This window comes from Physeter macrocephalus, chromosome 7 (assembly GCF_002837175.3).
Source record: "Physeter macrocephalus isolate SW-GA chromosome 7, ASM283717v5, whole genome shotgun sequence".
Taxonomy (NCBI): domain Eukaryota; kingdom Metazoa; phylum Chordata; class Mammalia; order Artiodactyla; family Physeteridae; genus Physeter; species Physeter macrocephalus.
Genome location: NC_041220.1, coordinates 125,083,836 through 125,102,113, shown reverse-complemented (window position 1 = coordinate 125,102,113; position 18,278 = coordinate 125,083,836). Strand labels below are relative to the sequence as shown.

Here is an 18,278-nt window from a genome sequence, read left to right as displayed (position 1 = left end):
CTAAAAAAAAAAAAATGGTAACGAAGAACCTAGGGGCAGGACAGGAATAAAGACGGAGACATAGAGAATGGATTTGAGGACACAGGGAGGGGGAAGGGTAAGCTAGGACGAAGTGAGAGAGTAGCATGGACATATATACACTACCAAATGTAAACTACATAGCTAGTGGGAAGCAGCCGCATAGCACAGGGAGGTCAGCTCGGTGCTTTGTGACCATCTAGAGGGGTGGGATAGGGAGGGTGGGAGGGAGACGCAAGAGGGAGGGGATATGGGGATATATGTATACATATAGCTGATTCACTTTGTTATACAGCAGAAACTAACACAACATTGTAAAGCCATTACAGTCCAATAAAGACGTTTAAAAAAAAGGTTATATACTGTAAGATTCTGTTTATACAGCCTCTCAAAATATAGAGATGGAGAATAGATGAGTGATCAGCCAGGGTTAGAGGTGGGAGGACAGGCTGGGTGTGACCATAAAGGGGTAGCTGCACTGAGGCCATTGTGGTGATAGAAGAGTTTTCTATCTTGATTTTGGTGGCGGTTACAGGAATCTACACTTGGTATAAAATGACACAGACCTAGACATACACATATCACACACATAGCAAATTCCTGGTTTTGTAGCATACCATAGTTAAATAAGATGTAATCAACTGGAGAAACCAGACGAAGGGTGCACTGGACCTCTCTGCACTATCTGTGTAATTTCCTAGGCACTGTAATTAATTTTTTAATGCAGAAAAATAATTAAAAATAAATCTTATTTTGCCTTGGCTGGTTGTGGCCCACATTATTTCTTAAGAGGAGAAACCGTGAGACTGTGGAAAACCCCAATACTCAATTTTACACATAAGCATGATCTGGGGCACGAGAAAGGGGCTCGGTGGCAGAAACCGGGGAGCCCGAGAGGAGTTTCCCTTGCGCAGAGGGTGCGGAGGCGGGGTCCCCGCTGCTGAAGCCGGGAGGGAGGGGCGCGCAGCCGATCTCCAGACCCACCCTCCGCCGCCCCCGGAGCCGGCGCTGTGAATTCACCGCGCGGCCAGAAGGCTGGGGCGCGAGAAGCGCGGGCACTGTCGCTCCGGCCTTCCGGACGGCCACAGCGCCGGGCCTCAGAGAGGAGCAGAACTTTGAACCACGCACATTTTTGGTCAACGGGATCGTCTCCCTCGCTTTGGCTTCCCGCCTGTTGATTGTGAGTTCAAACCCTGCACTGCTTTCCTTCTCCAGAACCTCCCGAGGTGCTGGCGGGAGCCCTCTCGTGCGCCCGAGTCCAGAGCGGAGGCTGTCCCGGCCTGCAGGGGAGGGAGGCGGCCGCCGGGCGGGTCCCCCGGTAGCCCGCGCCCCGCCGCGCGGGAGTCCGAGCCCCGGGAGGGGGATGGCACGCGGGGCGCGCGCAGCGTGCAGTCGCTCAACGTCACCCCGGAGCAGTTCTCCCGGCCGCTGCGGGACCACAACCCGACACGGGAGCAGTTCATCGCGCTGTACGGGCTGCGGCCGCTGGTCTACACCCCGCAGCTGCCTGGGCGCGCCAAGCTGGCCTTCGTGCTCACCGGCGTGCTCACCTTCGCCCTGGCGCTCTTTGGCAACGCGCTGGTGGTCTACGTGGTGACCCGCAGCGAGGCCGTGCGCACCGTCACCAGCATCTTCACCTGCTCCTTGGCGCTCAGCGACCTGCCCATCGCCTTCTGCATCCGGGTCACTGTGCTCGAGAACATCTTCAGCCACTGGCTGGGGGGGTGAGTCCGCACCCTTTCCTTCTCCCCTAATCCCCAGCCTTCCAGGGGACCCCCTCCCCAGCACACACTCCACTCTTCTGACTTTCTTCCATTTTTCTCTCTACCAAATGAATCCAGTGCCCTTTCTCAGAACTTCCTCGCCTGCGCTCACTTGGAGATACGTTTTTGCTCCTTTTGATTCAGTTCCAGCATTTTTTCTCCGTGTCGCTTAGAGACACAAGTTAGGGAAATGCTTAGGAGAGTCTCACCGCAGTGGGGTGGGAAGTGGCTCCAGTTATTTCAGCTCCCTTTTCCACAATTACCAAGATTTTTTCCTATTTTTAAAATCAAAGTAAGATAAAATATTTCAAATAATAAAAACCCCAACATCCCCTCATTCCGCTCACCTCCAGCCTCACTCCCCAGTTGCCCGTGGGGCTTCCAGACAGGTATTTGTACTGCAAGTATATATATGGACTTAAAACTTTAAAACAAATATAATGCATTTGCAGAAAAAAAAAAAGAAATCTAGTCCTTCTTTTTAAAAAATACATGAACAGAGTCACACCTGGAGAAGGAACACAGAAAATATATGTCCTCTTGACTGATAAAGGAAGAGAGATTAATTTCTCTTCCTTAGAATGGGAGCAGACATGGCAGAGAACCATTTGGAGCCATTGTTGGGAGCAGAGTGTGGGAAAAAATAAGACACTGCGCTTCTCCAAATGATGCAGTCTTTCCAAAGACACACGACTAGAGAGCGTGTTTTGTAACCCATAAATAGTAGTGGGTTGAATTCTCACCAGTGCTTATGGAGTGCCTTGGGGACAGGGAAACATTGATTGTACCTGTGTTTTCATGGGTGGATGTACTCTTGTGACCATCTCAAAATTCTTAGAAAGTGATTGGAAATATAGGGAGAATGTGAGAGAAATGAATCATTGTGCTTTCAAACTCTGCTATTTCCACCCCTTCCTTAGCTAATTCCTTTTATTCTCATGGCGGGTGTTTCTTTTATCCTACCGTTACCAACTTGAGAGCCTCAATTTAAGTCCCTGGCATTGCTTTTTTTCATTAATTTGCACCGGGTTTATTGTTAGTGGTTCAGGTTGCTAAAATCTTTGATTCCCATCCCATCTATGATGTATATATTTCCCCCAATACACTAAACATTAGAGTACGTAGTATTAGCTTGAAAGTGACCCATAATGCAGAGTCGTAAATTGACTTACGGATTATTGACTTTTTTATGCACTCTGATGAAATCATTATACTTGGGCATTTTAAAGTTGCCCAGTGCAACCAACGACACAGAATTAATGGAAAAACTTTTGACCAGTACATAAGGCTTATTTTTTGAGAAAAAGGCACAGGAGCTTTCCCTTTAATTAAAGCAACTCTATACGTGTCCCCCTTTTTTTCTCTTCTTGGAAAAAGGTATATAGCAAAAAAAAAAAATTTTTTTAAAGGAAGAACTGGGAAAAAAAGCACCCACATTTTTCTATTACTGTCAGAAACTCTTGACTTACAGATGTTACTGACAGATGGGAAGCTGACTATATGAGAATGGGATTTGATTATCTTCCGTTGAAAACCTGAAGGAAATCTAACAGAAAAACAATTGTTAAGTGAGAGGCATAAGAGCCAAAATAATATACTGAGCTATTTGGTTTCGGCATGGCTTTTATACATCTTTTCAACACGTTTCAGTTCTAGGTAGTGGCAATGTAGAATGCTGTCGACAACTGAAGTTCCTGATGTAAAGAGGTAAATAAAAAAGGGCTGCCTCACTGGTAACTAGAAGATATCTTATTCTGGGACAAATAGTACTTGTTCCTTTTAATTTGAAATTCTGTGGAGGGAGGAGAGGCTGCTGCTTGGCTAAAACAGTTCCTCCAGCACAAGTCATTAGGTCAAGTGGTCATAGGACCTGCTTGTGGCCCAGTTACCTTGGTAACAAAAATACTTGAGTTAGGAAATAATGCTTCCTAGGAGCGAAACAGAACGTCTTCAATAAATTGTGTGCTTTTCTTTCTATTTAGAGTCTAGGCCATGGGCCTGCAGCATGAGTGTCACCTGGAACCTTGTTAGAAGTGCAGTCTCAGCCCCCATTCCAGACCTACTGAATCAGAATCTGCATTTTAACAAAATTCCCCATGTGGTCCAAATTCACAAGGAAGTTTGAGATCCATTGGTCTCTACTACACCATTGTTGTGTTCCACTTTGGGGATAGGTTAGTTTGACCAATGGTAATAGGCCACCACTGAGCACTTTTCATTAGCAAATAGGCTAAATATTTCTCTCTGATTGTCTGTTATACCACAGAGGCCGTTACTACGGTAACTAGGACTTTTGCCATTAGAGCTTATTTTTCCAAGTCATAATTATACCAAGGAGGGTGTGGAATTTAATACACAATCAACTTTACTTGTCTGCCTGATTTGTTGATGACCAAAATCCAGCTGAACCAAATTAAATGGGTAAAAATTTCCTCAAAGCAAATAAGCTATTATGAAGCTGTTTACTCTGGTTTCCAGAAATTACCATTTTCCTTAATAAATCTCTAAGTTATTGGGTACTTTTTCTCCTTTCTGTAGCCTATACCTGCATTTTCAGAGTGAAACCTATGGGGTGTTATTGACAAAGGACATTCTTTGCATAGACTTTGATATAATTTTGTTCCTTTGTTCATTTGTTCATTCATTGACTGATTCAACTATTGAATGCCTAATATATGCTAGTCGTTATGCTGAACTCAAATACAAGGGTGAATAGTACACAATATATGTCATGTAAAGATTTTGAGGAAAGACGGCAGTTTTCCTGGAGAATGTGAGTAATTCTGTATGCCTGGGGTTTAGCATTCAAAGGGGAAGTGGTGAGAGTTGAAGCTGGAGGGAAAAGAAGAGAAATCATGAAGAGCCTCCTAGTGCTGTGCTAAGGAGTTTGAATTTTATTCTGAAGCAGATGCATCACTAATCTGAAGCAGCGAATTTCAAACTAGGAGTTGCAACCTATTAATTAGTCATAAGTCATTGGGTGAGTCAGGATTAGCAATTTTAAAAAAAATGATATATATTAGAATAGAGAATTTCAAAGAGCATTTACATAGTAAAAGTTTGGTTGTGTGTGTATATATATGTATATACATATACGTATCCACACATGCAATAAGAAATAGCTTTAAATTACGTGTGTGTGTGTGTGTGTGTGTGTGTGTGTGTGTGTGTGTGTAAGTATATATGTGTGTGTATTCCACACATGCAATAAGAAATAGCTTTAAATTACGTGTGTGTGTGTGTGTGTGTGTGTGTGTGTGTGTGTGTGTAATGTAAAGGTATTTCCTATTGTGGGTCATGGTTAAAACCACTAGTATAAAGGGAGTCAAGTTAGAGCAAGTATGGTTGACCATAAGCAAATCAAACCCATCAGAACTCAGCAGCCATGGTTATGTTCCATTGCCACCCTGTGGCAGTACTTTGTTACAGCCAACTCTGAATTCGATTACTAAAGTGGTGGAATTGATGATGTAATTTCAAGGAACACAGATAATTAAAAAATTGATTTACCTGTGGTTGGTTGCTAATAAAGCAGAAGTTTCTATTCATCTTGGAATGTGTGGGTGTGGATGAGACTGTGACAAAGGCAGACTGTTTAGACGAGATTATGCCAAAAGATGCAAGTCGTGTCGAGTGGAAGAACGGCTATACACATGTTTTTTGCCTAGGGCCACCTAGCCCTCTGACTATTTTTATTACTACAGTAAAATCAGAGCTGTTCTTGAAAAATATATGGTGTAGTCTCTCAGAATAATATATTTTAATCCTCGAACTGTGTTAAGTGTAGAGATTACAAAACTGTAGGAGACCCACTACTCAAATAAATTTTAGAAAAATGTTATCCCGACAAGATTTGCAAAGTGGTGTTCAGAAAAACAGGGTGGGAAGGAAGCAGGGAAATGTGAAAGATAGAGAGATGAGATGTAGAAAAGAAGGAAAACAGTGATAATCAGCTGTCTGTCAAGTCTAAATATAGATACAGGTAGAGAATAGAGTTATACTAATTTGGCAAGTAGAAACGTAATTTAAAAGAAATAGGATTGATGCTTCCAAACCATTGAATACCCTAAATACTTACTTATTTTGTAAGGCCTGTGCTCCACACTAATTATGGAAAACCTGTGGTTTGGGGACTGTTTTTCACAGTGGCTGAGAGCATAGACTCTGGAGCCATCCTTTTATGGGATAGAGGAACAACCTTGGGTAAGTTGCTTTATTTCTTCTCTCTTTCTACAGATGGAGGTCATAACAATACATATATTATGGTGTTGCGGCCAAGCAGATTTTATGAGTTTATGGAGTTAATGCTGATTAGAACATGGTAAATGGTAAAAAGTGTTCTAGATTGGAAGTTAGTCTTTTAACTTTGAACATTATCATCATTGTGGCTCAGTCAGGACAAAGGATACTTCTGGCAGGTATAAGGCATAAACAGGGACAAAAGAAAAGAGAGAGGAGAGATAGACTTTCATGATGTTGCAGAACCACAGAAGTCAATGAGAGCAGCGCAGGGGAAGAGATGAAAGATAAGCATATTTGTTAGTCAGGGTTCTCCCGGGAAAGAGAACCAATAGTATGTGTGTATATGTATGATGTGCTGTGGAGAATTGGCTCACACGGTTATGGAGGCTGAGAAGTCCCACAATCTGTTGTCTGCAAACCGGAGACCCCGGAAAGCAGGTGGCAGTGGTAGTTCGGAAGCCTGAGAGTCAAAGAACCAACGTTGTAGATTCCAGTCTGAGTCTGAAGGCCTGAAAACTAGGGATCTCAAGGGCTGGAGAAGATCAGTTTCTCAGCTCAAGCAGTCAGGCAGAGAGCAAATTCCCACCTTCCTCCACCCTTTTGTTCTATCTGGGCTCTCAACAGATTAGGTGATGCCCACCCACACTGGGAAGGGCCATCTGCTTTACTCAGTTCACCAATTCAAATACTTATCGCCTCTGGAAACACCCTTACAGACACAGCCAGAAGTAATGTTTAACCAGACATCTGGGCACCCCATTATCAATACAAGTTGACACATAAAATTAGCTATCACAGAGTATTGAGTAGAGTTCCCTGTTCAACACAGTAGGTCCATGTGGGGTGATGGGATGTTAACTACATTTATTGTGGTAATCATTTCATAATATATACTTGTATCAAGTCATATTTTACACCTTAAACTAATACAAGGTTATATGTCAATTATATCTCAATAAAACTGGAAAAAAGAAGAAAAAAATTAACTATCATAAGAAGTCATCTCTAAAACACAAACTTTCTTTTACAACTAGTCTGTTCAGGAATAGTGTTTTAGATACACAGAGAGAAAGAACAGAGAAGAAGAAAACAAAGCCAAAAAAAAAAAAAGAAGTCATAAAACATATATAGATTGGCATTCTTTTTAGTTATCATTTCTTTGAACATAATTAGGTATCCAATGGTATGCTAGAGCTAATTTGTACCAACTCATGATAACCAACTGTGTATACATCTATTCCAGGCTCCACACCTATTGATATCCTTTTGGTAGTTTGGGATTGGCCATGGTGACCATATTTATACCAGGGAAATTAGCAAATAATTAACGATCAGAAACTTTTTTTTTAACCTGGGGAGCTGGTTGTTAACATTTATTAGCACACCACTGCTTGTATCCCTTGTAATGTACACGATAATCAATCATCAACGTTCTAGGTATTACTCACCACCATTGCTTTAATGTATATTGTCATTTTCTCAATCAACTTTAATCCAGCATTTTACTTTTGTTTTTTTAAACTTTATCCTTGTCTGTATTCAAACAGAATTTCTTGGAATACTGCTTTGTAATTACACATTTATTTGTGGGATATTGTTTAATGCCTGCTCTCCTTCCATGAAGAACAGCTGGGAGTGTTTATGTTTTGTCTTGGTCTGTAGTTGGAGCCTTCAGTAGCATATGATCCATAGGTGAGTGAATGAACAAATGAATGAATGAGAAGACAGAATATAGAATGAAAAATTAGTGTGATAGACTAAGATATCCTCCCAAGCCCTCCCCAACCCCCCACAGTTGGAAGCAATGTTAGAAAGTAGACCCTGAAGAGAAGGCTCACTCTCAAATCCATTCTCTCACCCAGTGCTTCTCAAACTTTGCGGCATATTAAAATTACCTGGGTACTTTTAAAAACCCTAAGGCCCCACTCACTCCCCACAATTCAGAATCTCTCAGAGTGAGATCTAGGTATCAATTTCTTTTAAAGATTCTCAGCTTATTACAACATGTAGCCAGGTTTGAGAACCAGTGCTTTCTAGGGCTTGGAATCTGGGGTAGGTCTTGGAATTTCCAGTGTACACATTTCTGCTGTTGGGAAGGGTGTCTGAATATCCACCTAGGAGTGACTGCTGAGAATTGTAACTGATGGTTACTGCTTCCATCTTCAGATATGACTGGTCTAAAGTTTCAGTTATAGCTTGAAACAAGCAAACACAAATTCCCATTTCACCTTCTCCATCTTGCAAAAAACATTTGTAGACTTCTCTCTCTTTTACCTTCCATCCTACAACTCTCTCTTATTCTTGCTTTTGTGCTCTCTTTTGGGATCTCAGGTTCATAGCGTTGAGTTAATAATATGATATTATCATCATTCTGGACAATAACCTTCTCTTGTTTTATTATGTTTATATTCTTTTTTTCCCTTAAATCCCCATTCCCTACTATAATTCATCTCCCCCTGAAACGGTGGCTATAATAATGCGTTTGATATGTATCTTTAAATTTGTTTGTATTCTTCTTACATATGTTGCATAAATATGCATTGTTACTTTGCTCAGTGCTGTTTACAACATCTGTCCATGTTGCTGTGTTTATCTAATGCTTTTATTTGTAACAGATAATTTATGTATTTAGAGTCCACCTTTGTATGTGATACAAGATAGGCATATTGGTTTATTTTTCTCCATGTAGAGAGCTAGTCTTTTTTACACTTCCTATAAACAACTTATAATTTCTCCATTGATTTGTGGTGCCATTTTAATTATAAATCCATTTCCCATCTTCTTTTCTGTCTATTTTGAAACATTGTTTAGTTGTCTAAGTCCACACCAGTGCTATAGTGTTTATTGCAAAGGCTTTTTAGCATGTCTAAATACTGCATTGGGAAAGTCCCCCATTTCTTTGACCTTCTCTTTCAGAGTTGATTTAGTTATGTATGGACCTTTAGTTTTCCATAAGCATTTAAAAATAAGTTTGTCCCCCTGGAATTTTGATTGGTATTGTATTCAATTTATATGTTGTTTTGGAGATAATTGACATTTTAATGAAACGTCACTGTGCAATATTGTCATGTTAATTCTATACGATAAGACAGAATAGTGGTCCTTCAAAGATGTCCATAATCTAATCCTTACAACCTCTGACTATGTTGCTTTACATGGCAAAAGAGATTTTGCTGTTGTGACTAAGTTAAGGATCTGGAGATGGGGAGATCATCCTGTATTATCTGGCTGGACCCTATTAATCACAAGGGTACTTACAAAGGGAGTCAGGAGTGTCAGAAGCAGAGATGGAGATGTGGCAACTGTGCCAGAAGTCAGAGTGACGCAGGGCCTTGAGCCAAGGAAGGCAGGCAGTCTCTGGAAACTGGAAAAGGCCAGGAAACAGATTTTTCTCTAGAGCCTTCAGAAGAAATGCAGCTCTGCAGACCCATTTTAAACACCTGACTTCCAGAACTATAAGATATAAATGTGTGTTCTTTTGAACGACTAAGATTGTAGTAATTTGTTATAGCAGCAGTAGAGAACTAATACAATCACCTGTTACACATAGAATGACTCTATTTAATTAGGTCTTGTTGGAAGTTATTCCTTCCAAACAGAAACCTGGTATGTTAAGGTATTGGGTGGACATGTTCTTCAGGGGAGGTTAGGATCCTTTTTAGCTCTAGGAGTTGGATTTCATTAATGTAGGTCAATATTTTAAATTTCATTCTCCTTGTCGACGAGTTTTAAAATGGGCATGCAGCCCATTTTGGCCATAGAGTCTGAGGTTTTCCTCACTTTCATAAAGGGACTGAGAAAAGTGTATATTTTCCTTTCCAATCCTAAGAACAAAAGCATGCTGAAGAGGATGAAGTAATCCAAAGGAGAGAATGCCAATCCATGGTGAAATCATTCAGCTGTAGAATTTACTGCCCCATTATTGCTCTGCTTCTGGAATCACTTTTATATGAACTAGTACATTTCCCTTATTGTTTCAGCCAGTTGAGCTGAATTTTCTTTTATTTGCAGTCCAAAACATCCTAATTAATATATAGAACAAACAAATACAAAGAAAATAAAAATTATGTATACCAAATCCAGAGGTAATTATGATGAGAATTTTAGTGTGTTACTAAAATTAGTAACATTTAGTAGTTAATTTTCTCCTGAATATATTTTTAGCAAAAGAGAAGCCCTTTAGTGTTTGAGTGTATGTGTGTGTACATGTATATATCACTTGTTTACTGCTTGTTTCAGTTAGTTTTCATTTTAAAACGTCCATTGAAAGATGATTTAATAATTTACATTATATTGACATTTTTTTTTTAGCCATCCCGCTATTTTTGGCATTAGTTTATACTAATTTGAGGTTATTTTGTGTTTGGTGAGCAACTGAGTACATAAATTACATGAATATTTAAATATTTGTGTTAAGCATTTCTGGGGAAGAACACTTTATAATGCATTTTGTTGCCTGATAAACTTCACATTCAAGAATTTTTTCTTAATGGCTAACCTGACCTTCTCCATTTCTTTCCTAGTATACAAAAAAAAAGAAAAGAAAGAAAAATGCCTCCTTTGTTATTTGACAGTGAGTTATTTTAAGATTTTTAGCACAATGAAACCACCTTGTTTCTGCTTTATTACCCTAATGTTTAACCTGGGCTTATTTTACTCTATTATTTGAAAGTCTAATTATTGCCATTAGTGGAAAGTAAAAAAAACAATTCAGTTACTTTTCTAAAATGGTATTTGTAGCTACTAGAGTAATGAAAATAAGAAGAGGAATACCAGAAGAGACATAATTTTACTTTGGTGAACTTGTTTTCTGACACAAATATGCACCCAGAAGGTTCTTCTTGTAAAGTAGTTGAAGGAAGCACTCTGAGCAGAACTACAGAGTTAGTATCAGCTTGGCTCCACAAAGAAAAACCATAGGGTTTCACAATTTGTATGGCCCCTTGTGGAGGCCCATTCATCCTAAATCAAAATCTTTCTGAGGACACCTCCAGCCCATGTACACAGAGAAGCCAGAAGTCTTTCATGTTGCCCCATTCTTAAATATGTAAAGGCAATCAAGGATTGTTAGGCAGTTGAAGAAAGTTTGCAGAATAAAAGGGAATAATACAAACAGATAAATGAGACTAGAATAAATGGGTGATTTATAGATTTCTTTAGAAAAAATTCTAAGTGTTATTTTCATATCTACAGACATATTCTGAAGAATGTCTCCTCATTTTATATTTTCATAGTGGAATTCCTATTGTTTTTAAGTCTCAAACTTCTACAATAAATGAATTATTCAATACAACACTTTTTAAGATGATTTTACATAAGAAAAATTTATGTCTCAAAGCTTAATAAAACATTTTAAACAAAATGATTTATCTATAAATAAAAATTATCTAGCTATATTCCAAATACATTTGGTAGAACATCAAAATCACAAATAGATATTTTGAAAAGCATGCCTAGTGTTCACAATGGGATGTGTGTACTGAATGTTGCTGACACTAAGAGAAGCATCACATCATTTTACACATTCTTTGCGACTGAACCATTCTTTGCAATTGTTACTCTTGAAGAGAAGACTAGCGTTGCAAAGAGGTCAATGAAAAAGATGTTGAAGAATTATTTAAATGCATGATGAGAAATTAGCAAGTACTAAAGTTGTTCAGGATATCAGTCTGAAAAAGTTAATCACAGTGATAACCAGAAGGTAGTCAATTAAACCACTAGACATTGCTTGCTGAAAATTATTTGTGGGCTCTTCTGATACAATGATAATCATTATTTTTGAACTTGGTGGAGATATTACTGCCAGATATCTCTTATATCACCATGCAAATACTTCTATAAACATACTAGAGGAGAGTACGTAAAGCTTTATTCTGTAGTGTTTCATCCTAAAGAGTCAACTACATCCCTTGAAGATTCATTCAGGAGTCCCTACCTGAGCACAAAAGTGATATAAAAAAAACAAAAAAACAAAAAAAAAAACCTGACAGCTTCTGAGTTTAATAGTTTGCCTGAAATTGCACCTTTGCAACCCAACTTACTCATGATATCACTTTCCACAGCCAATGACAATGATTACATTTCAGCCCTCCTTGCCTTTCAACTTTCTTCAAGTTTCCAGTCTGTTCCTTTCTTCATGGGTATCAGGTCATCCGAGGTAATTGTCCTGTTTTTGTTGCAAATTATATTTGAATTTTTCTAACATATTTATTAATTTCTGTGTGCTGGTTGCTATGCCTTGTTGGAAAAAAATATTCATGATGCACCATGAAAATGCTGCATACAGAGCAACATGCACACAAACCATTTGATAAAAGCCATTCTAATTGTTTTAGAAATTGGGAGCAATATTTTAAGCATTTTACATACTAAATGATGACTTAACTATATTTTAGTTACACTTCAGGAATTCTGTTGGGAGTCTGATTTGGCATTTTAAATGACGGGGAATAGGCTACTAGTGCACATTTTCTCGCAGAATGTCTCATTTTCATGAATGAGTTACTAATGGTAAGTGGGAGATGTCATGATTTAAGAAGATATTGACTTCATAAATCAAGAGTAAGCATCTCTGAAAAGAAACATTTTGAGAAGAAAAAGTTCTTAAAAGTGAAAATATGATTGCTGAACCTATATATAAATTAAAAGAGCTAGAAGATAAAGAGAAGAAAATCTCTATAATGTGGGCCAAAAAAGACAAAGAGAATTTATAAAGCAAAAAATATGTATAAACAAAAGATATAAACATGAGGGATACAGCAGGAATTCCAAAATCTGATTACTAAGAGATCCACCAAAAAAATGCACAAAACACAGAGATAAAACACAGAGATAAGAGAGTCAGAAGTCTCCAAATTCAAAAAGCACACAAAGAGCAAAAGAATAAAAAATGGCCTAGGCTTCAACTCATATCCCCATAACATTTCAGAATTACAATTACAAAGAGATCAATAAAAGCTTCCAAATAGTAAACCAGGATACTCATAAGAGAGCAAAAATTAGTCGGACAGTATAGATGTGTTAGCACCAAAAGTGGATGCTAGAGGTCAATAAGGCAAGATCTTCAAGATTCCAAAGGAAGATAATGTTGAATTTAAAGTCAAATTATAGCCACTTTCAGATAAGCAAGAACTTAAGGAGCTTACTTTAAACTCATTAATTTGAAGAAGTTACTTGAAAAAGATTCATGCAAAACAAGGGTGAAATACAAGAAATAAGAAGCCGTGAAGTAAAAGGAACAGTGGAGAAGGAATCCATTCTAAATGAATTTCAAGAACATGTCTATAGTACAATCTTTAAATAAATAAATAAATACAGTCATCAAACTTAGAAGTCAGTAGTCGTCTAGAAGAAAGTCTTAAAAGAACAAATACTAGAATTGATTCCAAGTTGTGTATATGTTATGTGAAAAGTTGAGATGTAATAGTAAAAATGATGATGATGATGATAATGGTAGCAATAAATGTAGCTAACACTCATGAATGCACTTTCACATAGTGCCAGGCTCTGTCCTAAACACATTGCATTTATGATTTCATTTAATCCTCCAAGAGTCCTATGAGACAAGTATTGTTTCATCATCTACATTTTATAGATAAGAAAACCCAAGACACAGTGAAGTAAGGTAATTTTCTCTAGGTCACACAATTAACTACTGGTTAACCCAAGATCCAAACCCAGGCAGTCTAATTCCAGAGCTTATACTCTAAACTGCTATACTGTGTTGAAGAAGGTACATGTTTCTTCTTTAAACTGGAAAAAAAGAAATGCAAACTAAAACTCCAGGAAAAATTAAGTAAATGAAAATACTCTACAAAAGGATCATGACTATAAATTCAGAGAAAGAGAAATGTATTTGGAACATGTATATTGGTTTTGTAGTTATAATGTTTAAATAGGCATAATAATGAAAATGCTGCTTATAGTTTTAATCTTTTATAATTAAAATGTAGGCCAAGTACAGAAGACTTAACACGGCAATGGAACAGAATGCAAAGCTATCAGTCTTGATAAAGTAAATATAAAGATATAGCTGATAGAAGTTGGAAGGAAGAAGAGAGGAAGAAAAGGAGGAAGGAGGTGACATGAGGAGGTGAGGTATCATCATCTTAAAAAGTGAGGGACAGGATAAACTGTTGGAAGCTGATAGACCAAGGAAAAGGGTGTTAAGTATATTACTTTATGAGTCAAAGATAGAGGAAACCACATGCAAGAATTTAGGAAACATACTTTCTCAAAAGCTTTTCAAAGAAATAATTGAAGAAATTGTTATAACTATAAGAAAACTAAAAGATGTGGGGAGAAGCAGAGGTGGGAGGTAATAAAAGTGAACTAAAAGCCTACCTATCCTAGAAGAAAGTCATTATAGACCATCTAAAATCAGTAAATCAAGAATATAAAGCAACTTGTTTAGCAATGTGAAGGTACCTGGTTGAAGAATTAAACACAAGTAGATGTCGGGGAGTAGGACAGCAGGTGAGTGGGGGTGGGCAGAGACCCATTCTTTTTTATCATAGCCCTTCTGATTTTGAACGATTTGCTCATAATTCTTTGATTAAAAAGATATTTTTAAAAGGAAGAGACAAATTTAATTTGTAACTGAAAAGCTGCCCCCCCCCGCAAAAATCTCCCAGCCAGATGGTTTCACTGGAGAATGCTGCCAAACATTTAAAGAAGAATTAACACTACTTTTACACAAACTCTTCCAGAAAATAGAAGAGGAGGGAACACTTCCTAAACCACTTCATGAGGCCTTTTTTACTCTGACAAAGTAGACAAGGACAGTACAATAAAAAGAAAACTGCAAACCAATGTATCTCAACTGCAAACTTAGACATAAAAATTCTCAGTATATTAGCAGACGGAATCCAACAATATATAAAAAGGGTTATACACATGATCAAGTGGGATTTATCCTAGGTATGTAAGTCTGGCTCAACATTCAAAAATCAATGTAATCCACCAGAGCAACAAGCTAAAGAAGAAAACTCATATCAAAGCAATTGACACACAAATAACATTTGACAAAATCCAACACCCATTCATGATAAAAGTTCTCAGCAAGTTAGTAATAGAGAGTTTCTCAGCTTTATAAAGAGCATGTACAAAAACCTACAGCTAACATCATATTTAATGGTGAAAGACTGCTTTTTTTCTCAAATTGGGAACAGAGCATGGATGTCTGCTCTCACCACTCTTATGTAGCATAGTGCTTGAAGTTCAAGCCACTGCAAGGAGGCAAAGAAAAGAAATAAAATATATAAAGTTTGGAAAGGAAAAATAAAACTACCTCTATTTGCAGAAGACATTATTTTCTACACAGAAAATCCCAATAATCTACAAAATCTCCTAGAATAAGTGAATTCAGCAATGTCAAAGTATATAAGATCAACACACAAAACTCAGTGGCATTTTTATATTAATAAGTAACATGCAGAAAATGAAAAATACCATACTACTTATAATTACTCCAAAGAAAGTGAAATACTTAGGTATACAGTAAACAAAACATAGTTTTCAGTTCTATGCGCTGAAAATTTCAAAATGCAGATGAAGAAAATCAAAGAATACATAAAGAAATGGTGAGACATGCTGTATTAATGGATTGGAACTCTCAACGTATTAAAGATGTCGGTTCTCCCAAAATTGATCGATAGGTTTAATGTAATTCCTATCAAAATCCCAGCAAGGATTTTTGAAGACATAGACAAGCTTATTCAAGACTTTATAATAGGCACAGGGCCTAAAATAGCTAAAATAATCTTGACAAAGAAGAAGTGGGAGGAATTCCTCTGCCTGATATCAAAGCTTCTATGTAGATAAAGTAATCAAAACAGTGTGGTATTGACAGAGGGATAAACACAGATGAATGAAGCAGAAAAGAGAATTTAGAAATAGATCTGCACTATATGCTCAAAGGATTTTTGACAAAGGTGTGATTCAATGGAGGAAGGATTGCCTGTTCCACAAATAGTGCTGGAGCAATTGACATTTATAGGTGAAAATAAGCAAACAAACAAAAACTTAAATGTCACACTTTATACAAAAATTTATTCAAACTGGATTGTAGACTTAAAAGTAAATGTAAAGCTATGAAACTTTGGGGAAAAAACATAGAAGATTATCAGGGCTGAGCACAGAATTCTTAGAGTTCTTAACTGACACCAAAAGCTCAATGCATAAAAGGAAAAATTGATAATTTGGACCTCATCAAAATTAAACACTTGCTCTGTTAAAGCCCATGTGGAGAGATGAAAAGACCAGCTATGGACAGGGAGAAAATATGTACAAAGTATATATCTGACAAAAAACTAGTATCTGTCAATAGAATATATAAACTCTCAAAACTCAGCAGCACAAAGACAAACAGTCCAATTAGAAAATGGACAAATCACATGAAGAGAAATTTCATCAAAGAGGATATACAGATGGCAAACGAACACATGAAAAGATGTTCAGCATTGTTAGAAATCAGGGAAATGAAAATTGAAACCATGATATCAATACACATCTATCAGAATGGCTAAAAGAAAACATAGTGACAACACTGAATGTTGGCAAGGATGTGGAGAAACTGGATCACTTATACATTGCCAGCAGGAATATCAAATGACACAGCCGTTCTGGAAAATAAGTTGGCAATTTCTTATAAAACTAAATATGCAATTACCATGCAGCCAGGGAATTCCATTCTTGCATATTTATCCCAGAAAAATGAAAAGTTGTATTCACACCAAAACCTATATGTGAATATTCATAACTGCTTTTCGGTTTTTTGGTAATAGTCAGAAACTGGAATACCCCAGATGGTCTTCAGTGGATGAATGATTAACCAAACTGTGGTACATATATTCTGTGGGGTATTAGTCAGCAATACAAAGGAACAAACTGTTGATAAATGCAACAACTTGGATGCATGTCCAGGGGACTGTGCTAAAAGAAAAGAGCCAGGCTCTAGGCGCACGGGCTTCAGTAGTTGTGGCACACGGGCTCAGTAGTTGTGGTGCCTGGGCTTAGTTGCTCCATGGCATGTGGGATCTTCCCAGATCAGGGATGGAGCCCGTGTCCCCTGCATTGGCAGGCAGATTCTTAACCACTGCGCCACGAGGGAAGCCACTGTAATAAGAAGCCTGCGCATCACATGAAGAGTAGCCCCTGCTCGCCGCAACTAGAGAAAGCCCGCACACAACAATGAAGACCCAATGCAGCCAAAAATAAATAAGTAAATAAATAATTTTTTTTAAAAAGAAAGGAGCCTATCCCAAAAGGTTATTTACTATATTGCTCAATCTATATACCATTTTTGAAATGAGAAAATTTTAGAAATGGAAAAACAGATTAGTGGTTGCCAGTGGTTAGGGACAGGGAGCGGCAGAGGCGGAAGGGGCATGGGTGTGGTTATAAAAGGGTAACAGGAGGGACTTCTGTGGTGTTGGAAGTGTTCAGTATCTTGGCTGTGATGGCAGATACTTGAACCTATTAATAAAATCTATAGAACACACGCACACTGAAATGAGTGCAGGTAAAGTTGGAAAATCTGAATAAAATCAGTGGATTGTATTAACGTCAATATCTTGGTTGTGATAGTTTACTGTAGTTTTACAAAATGTTACCATTGGGGGAAACTGGGCAAAGTATACAAGGGATCTTTTTGTATTATTTCTCACAACTGCATGTGAATCTATAATTATCTCATAAAATTTTCAATTGATAAAGAAAAGGAAAAAATGAGAGGTCAGGAGGGTATAGCCCTCATGAATGGGATTTGTCTTCTTGTAAAAGAGACGCCACAGAGCTTTCTCACCCTTTCTGCCAAGTGAGAATACAGTGAGAAGTCTGCAACCCGGAAGAGGTTGCAGACTTCTCAGAACCGTGAGAAATAAATCTCTGTTGTTTATAAGTCACCCCATCCATGGCACGCTGTTATAGCGGCCCAAATGGAATGCCTCCTCTCAGAGCCAGCTGGGCAGCTTCCATCTCCTTCCCTAAGTCTAACAAGAATTCTGGAGAAAAATGGCTCATCTTCTTTGCTGTCAGTTTCCTCTTGCAGTCTCTCTATTGAGTCTTCATCTTGGCACTTGGAAACTGTAAGAATCTTCTCCCTATCCCTCCACTCTGCAGGAGTTAAGGTTCCTTCTGGCTTTCCTCCTCCTAGCTTTCCCCTTTGCCTGGAGCCAGGGTTTCCTTTCCCTGGGCTAAGTTCTTCCCTCTTTTCTGCTACTCAAATGCAGCATTATTGCAAAGTTCACAAGTCAT

General features: G+C 38.2%; 1 protein-coding gene across 1 annotated transcript in view; it reads left to right on the top strand.

Annotated features, from left to right (window-relative positions):
* Positions 1-1,401: 1,401 nt before the first annotated feature.
* Positions 1,402-18,278, top strand: part of QRFPR (pyroglutamylated RFamide peptide receptor) — a gene marked incomplete at its 5' end in the record, with an annotated part of 30,184 nt that continues 13,307 nt past the window's right edge. Inside the window, 1 exon segment of the mRNA XM_028492569.2 lies at positions 1,402-1,742. Coding sequence (XP_028348370.2) covers positions 1,402-1,742 — 341 coding nt within the window.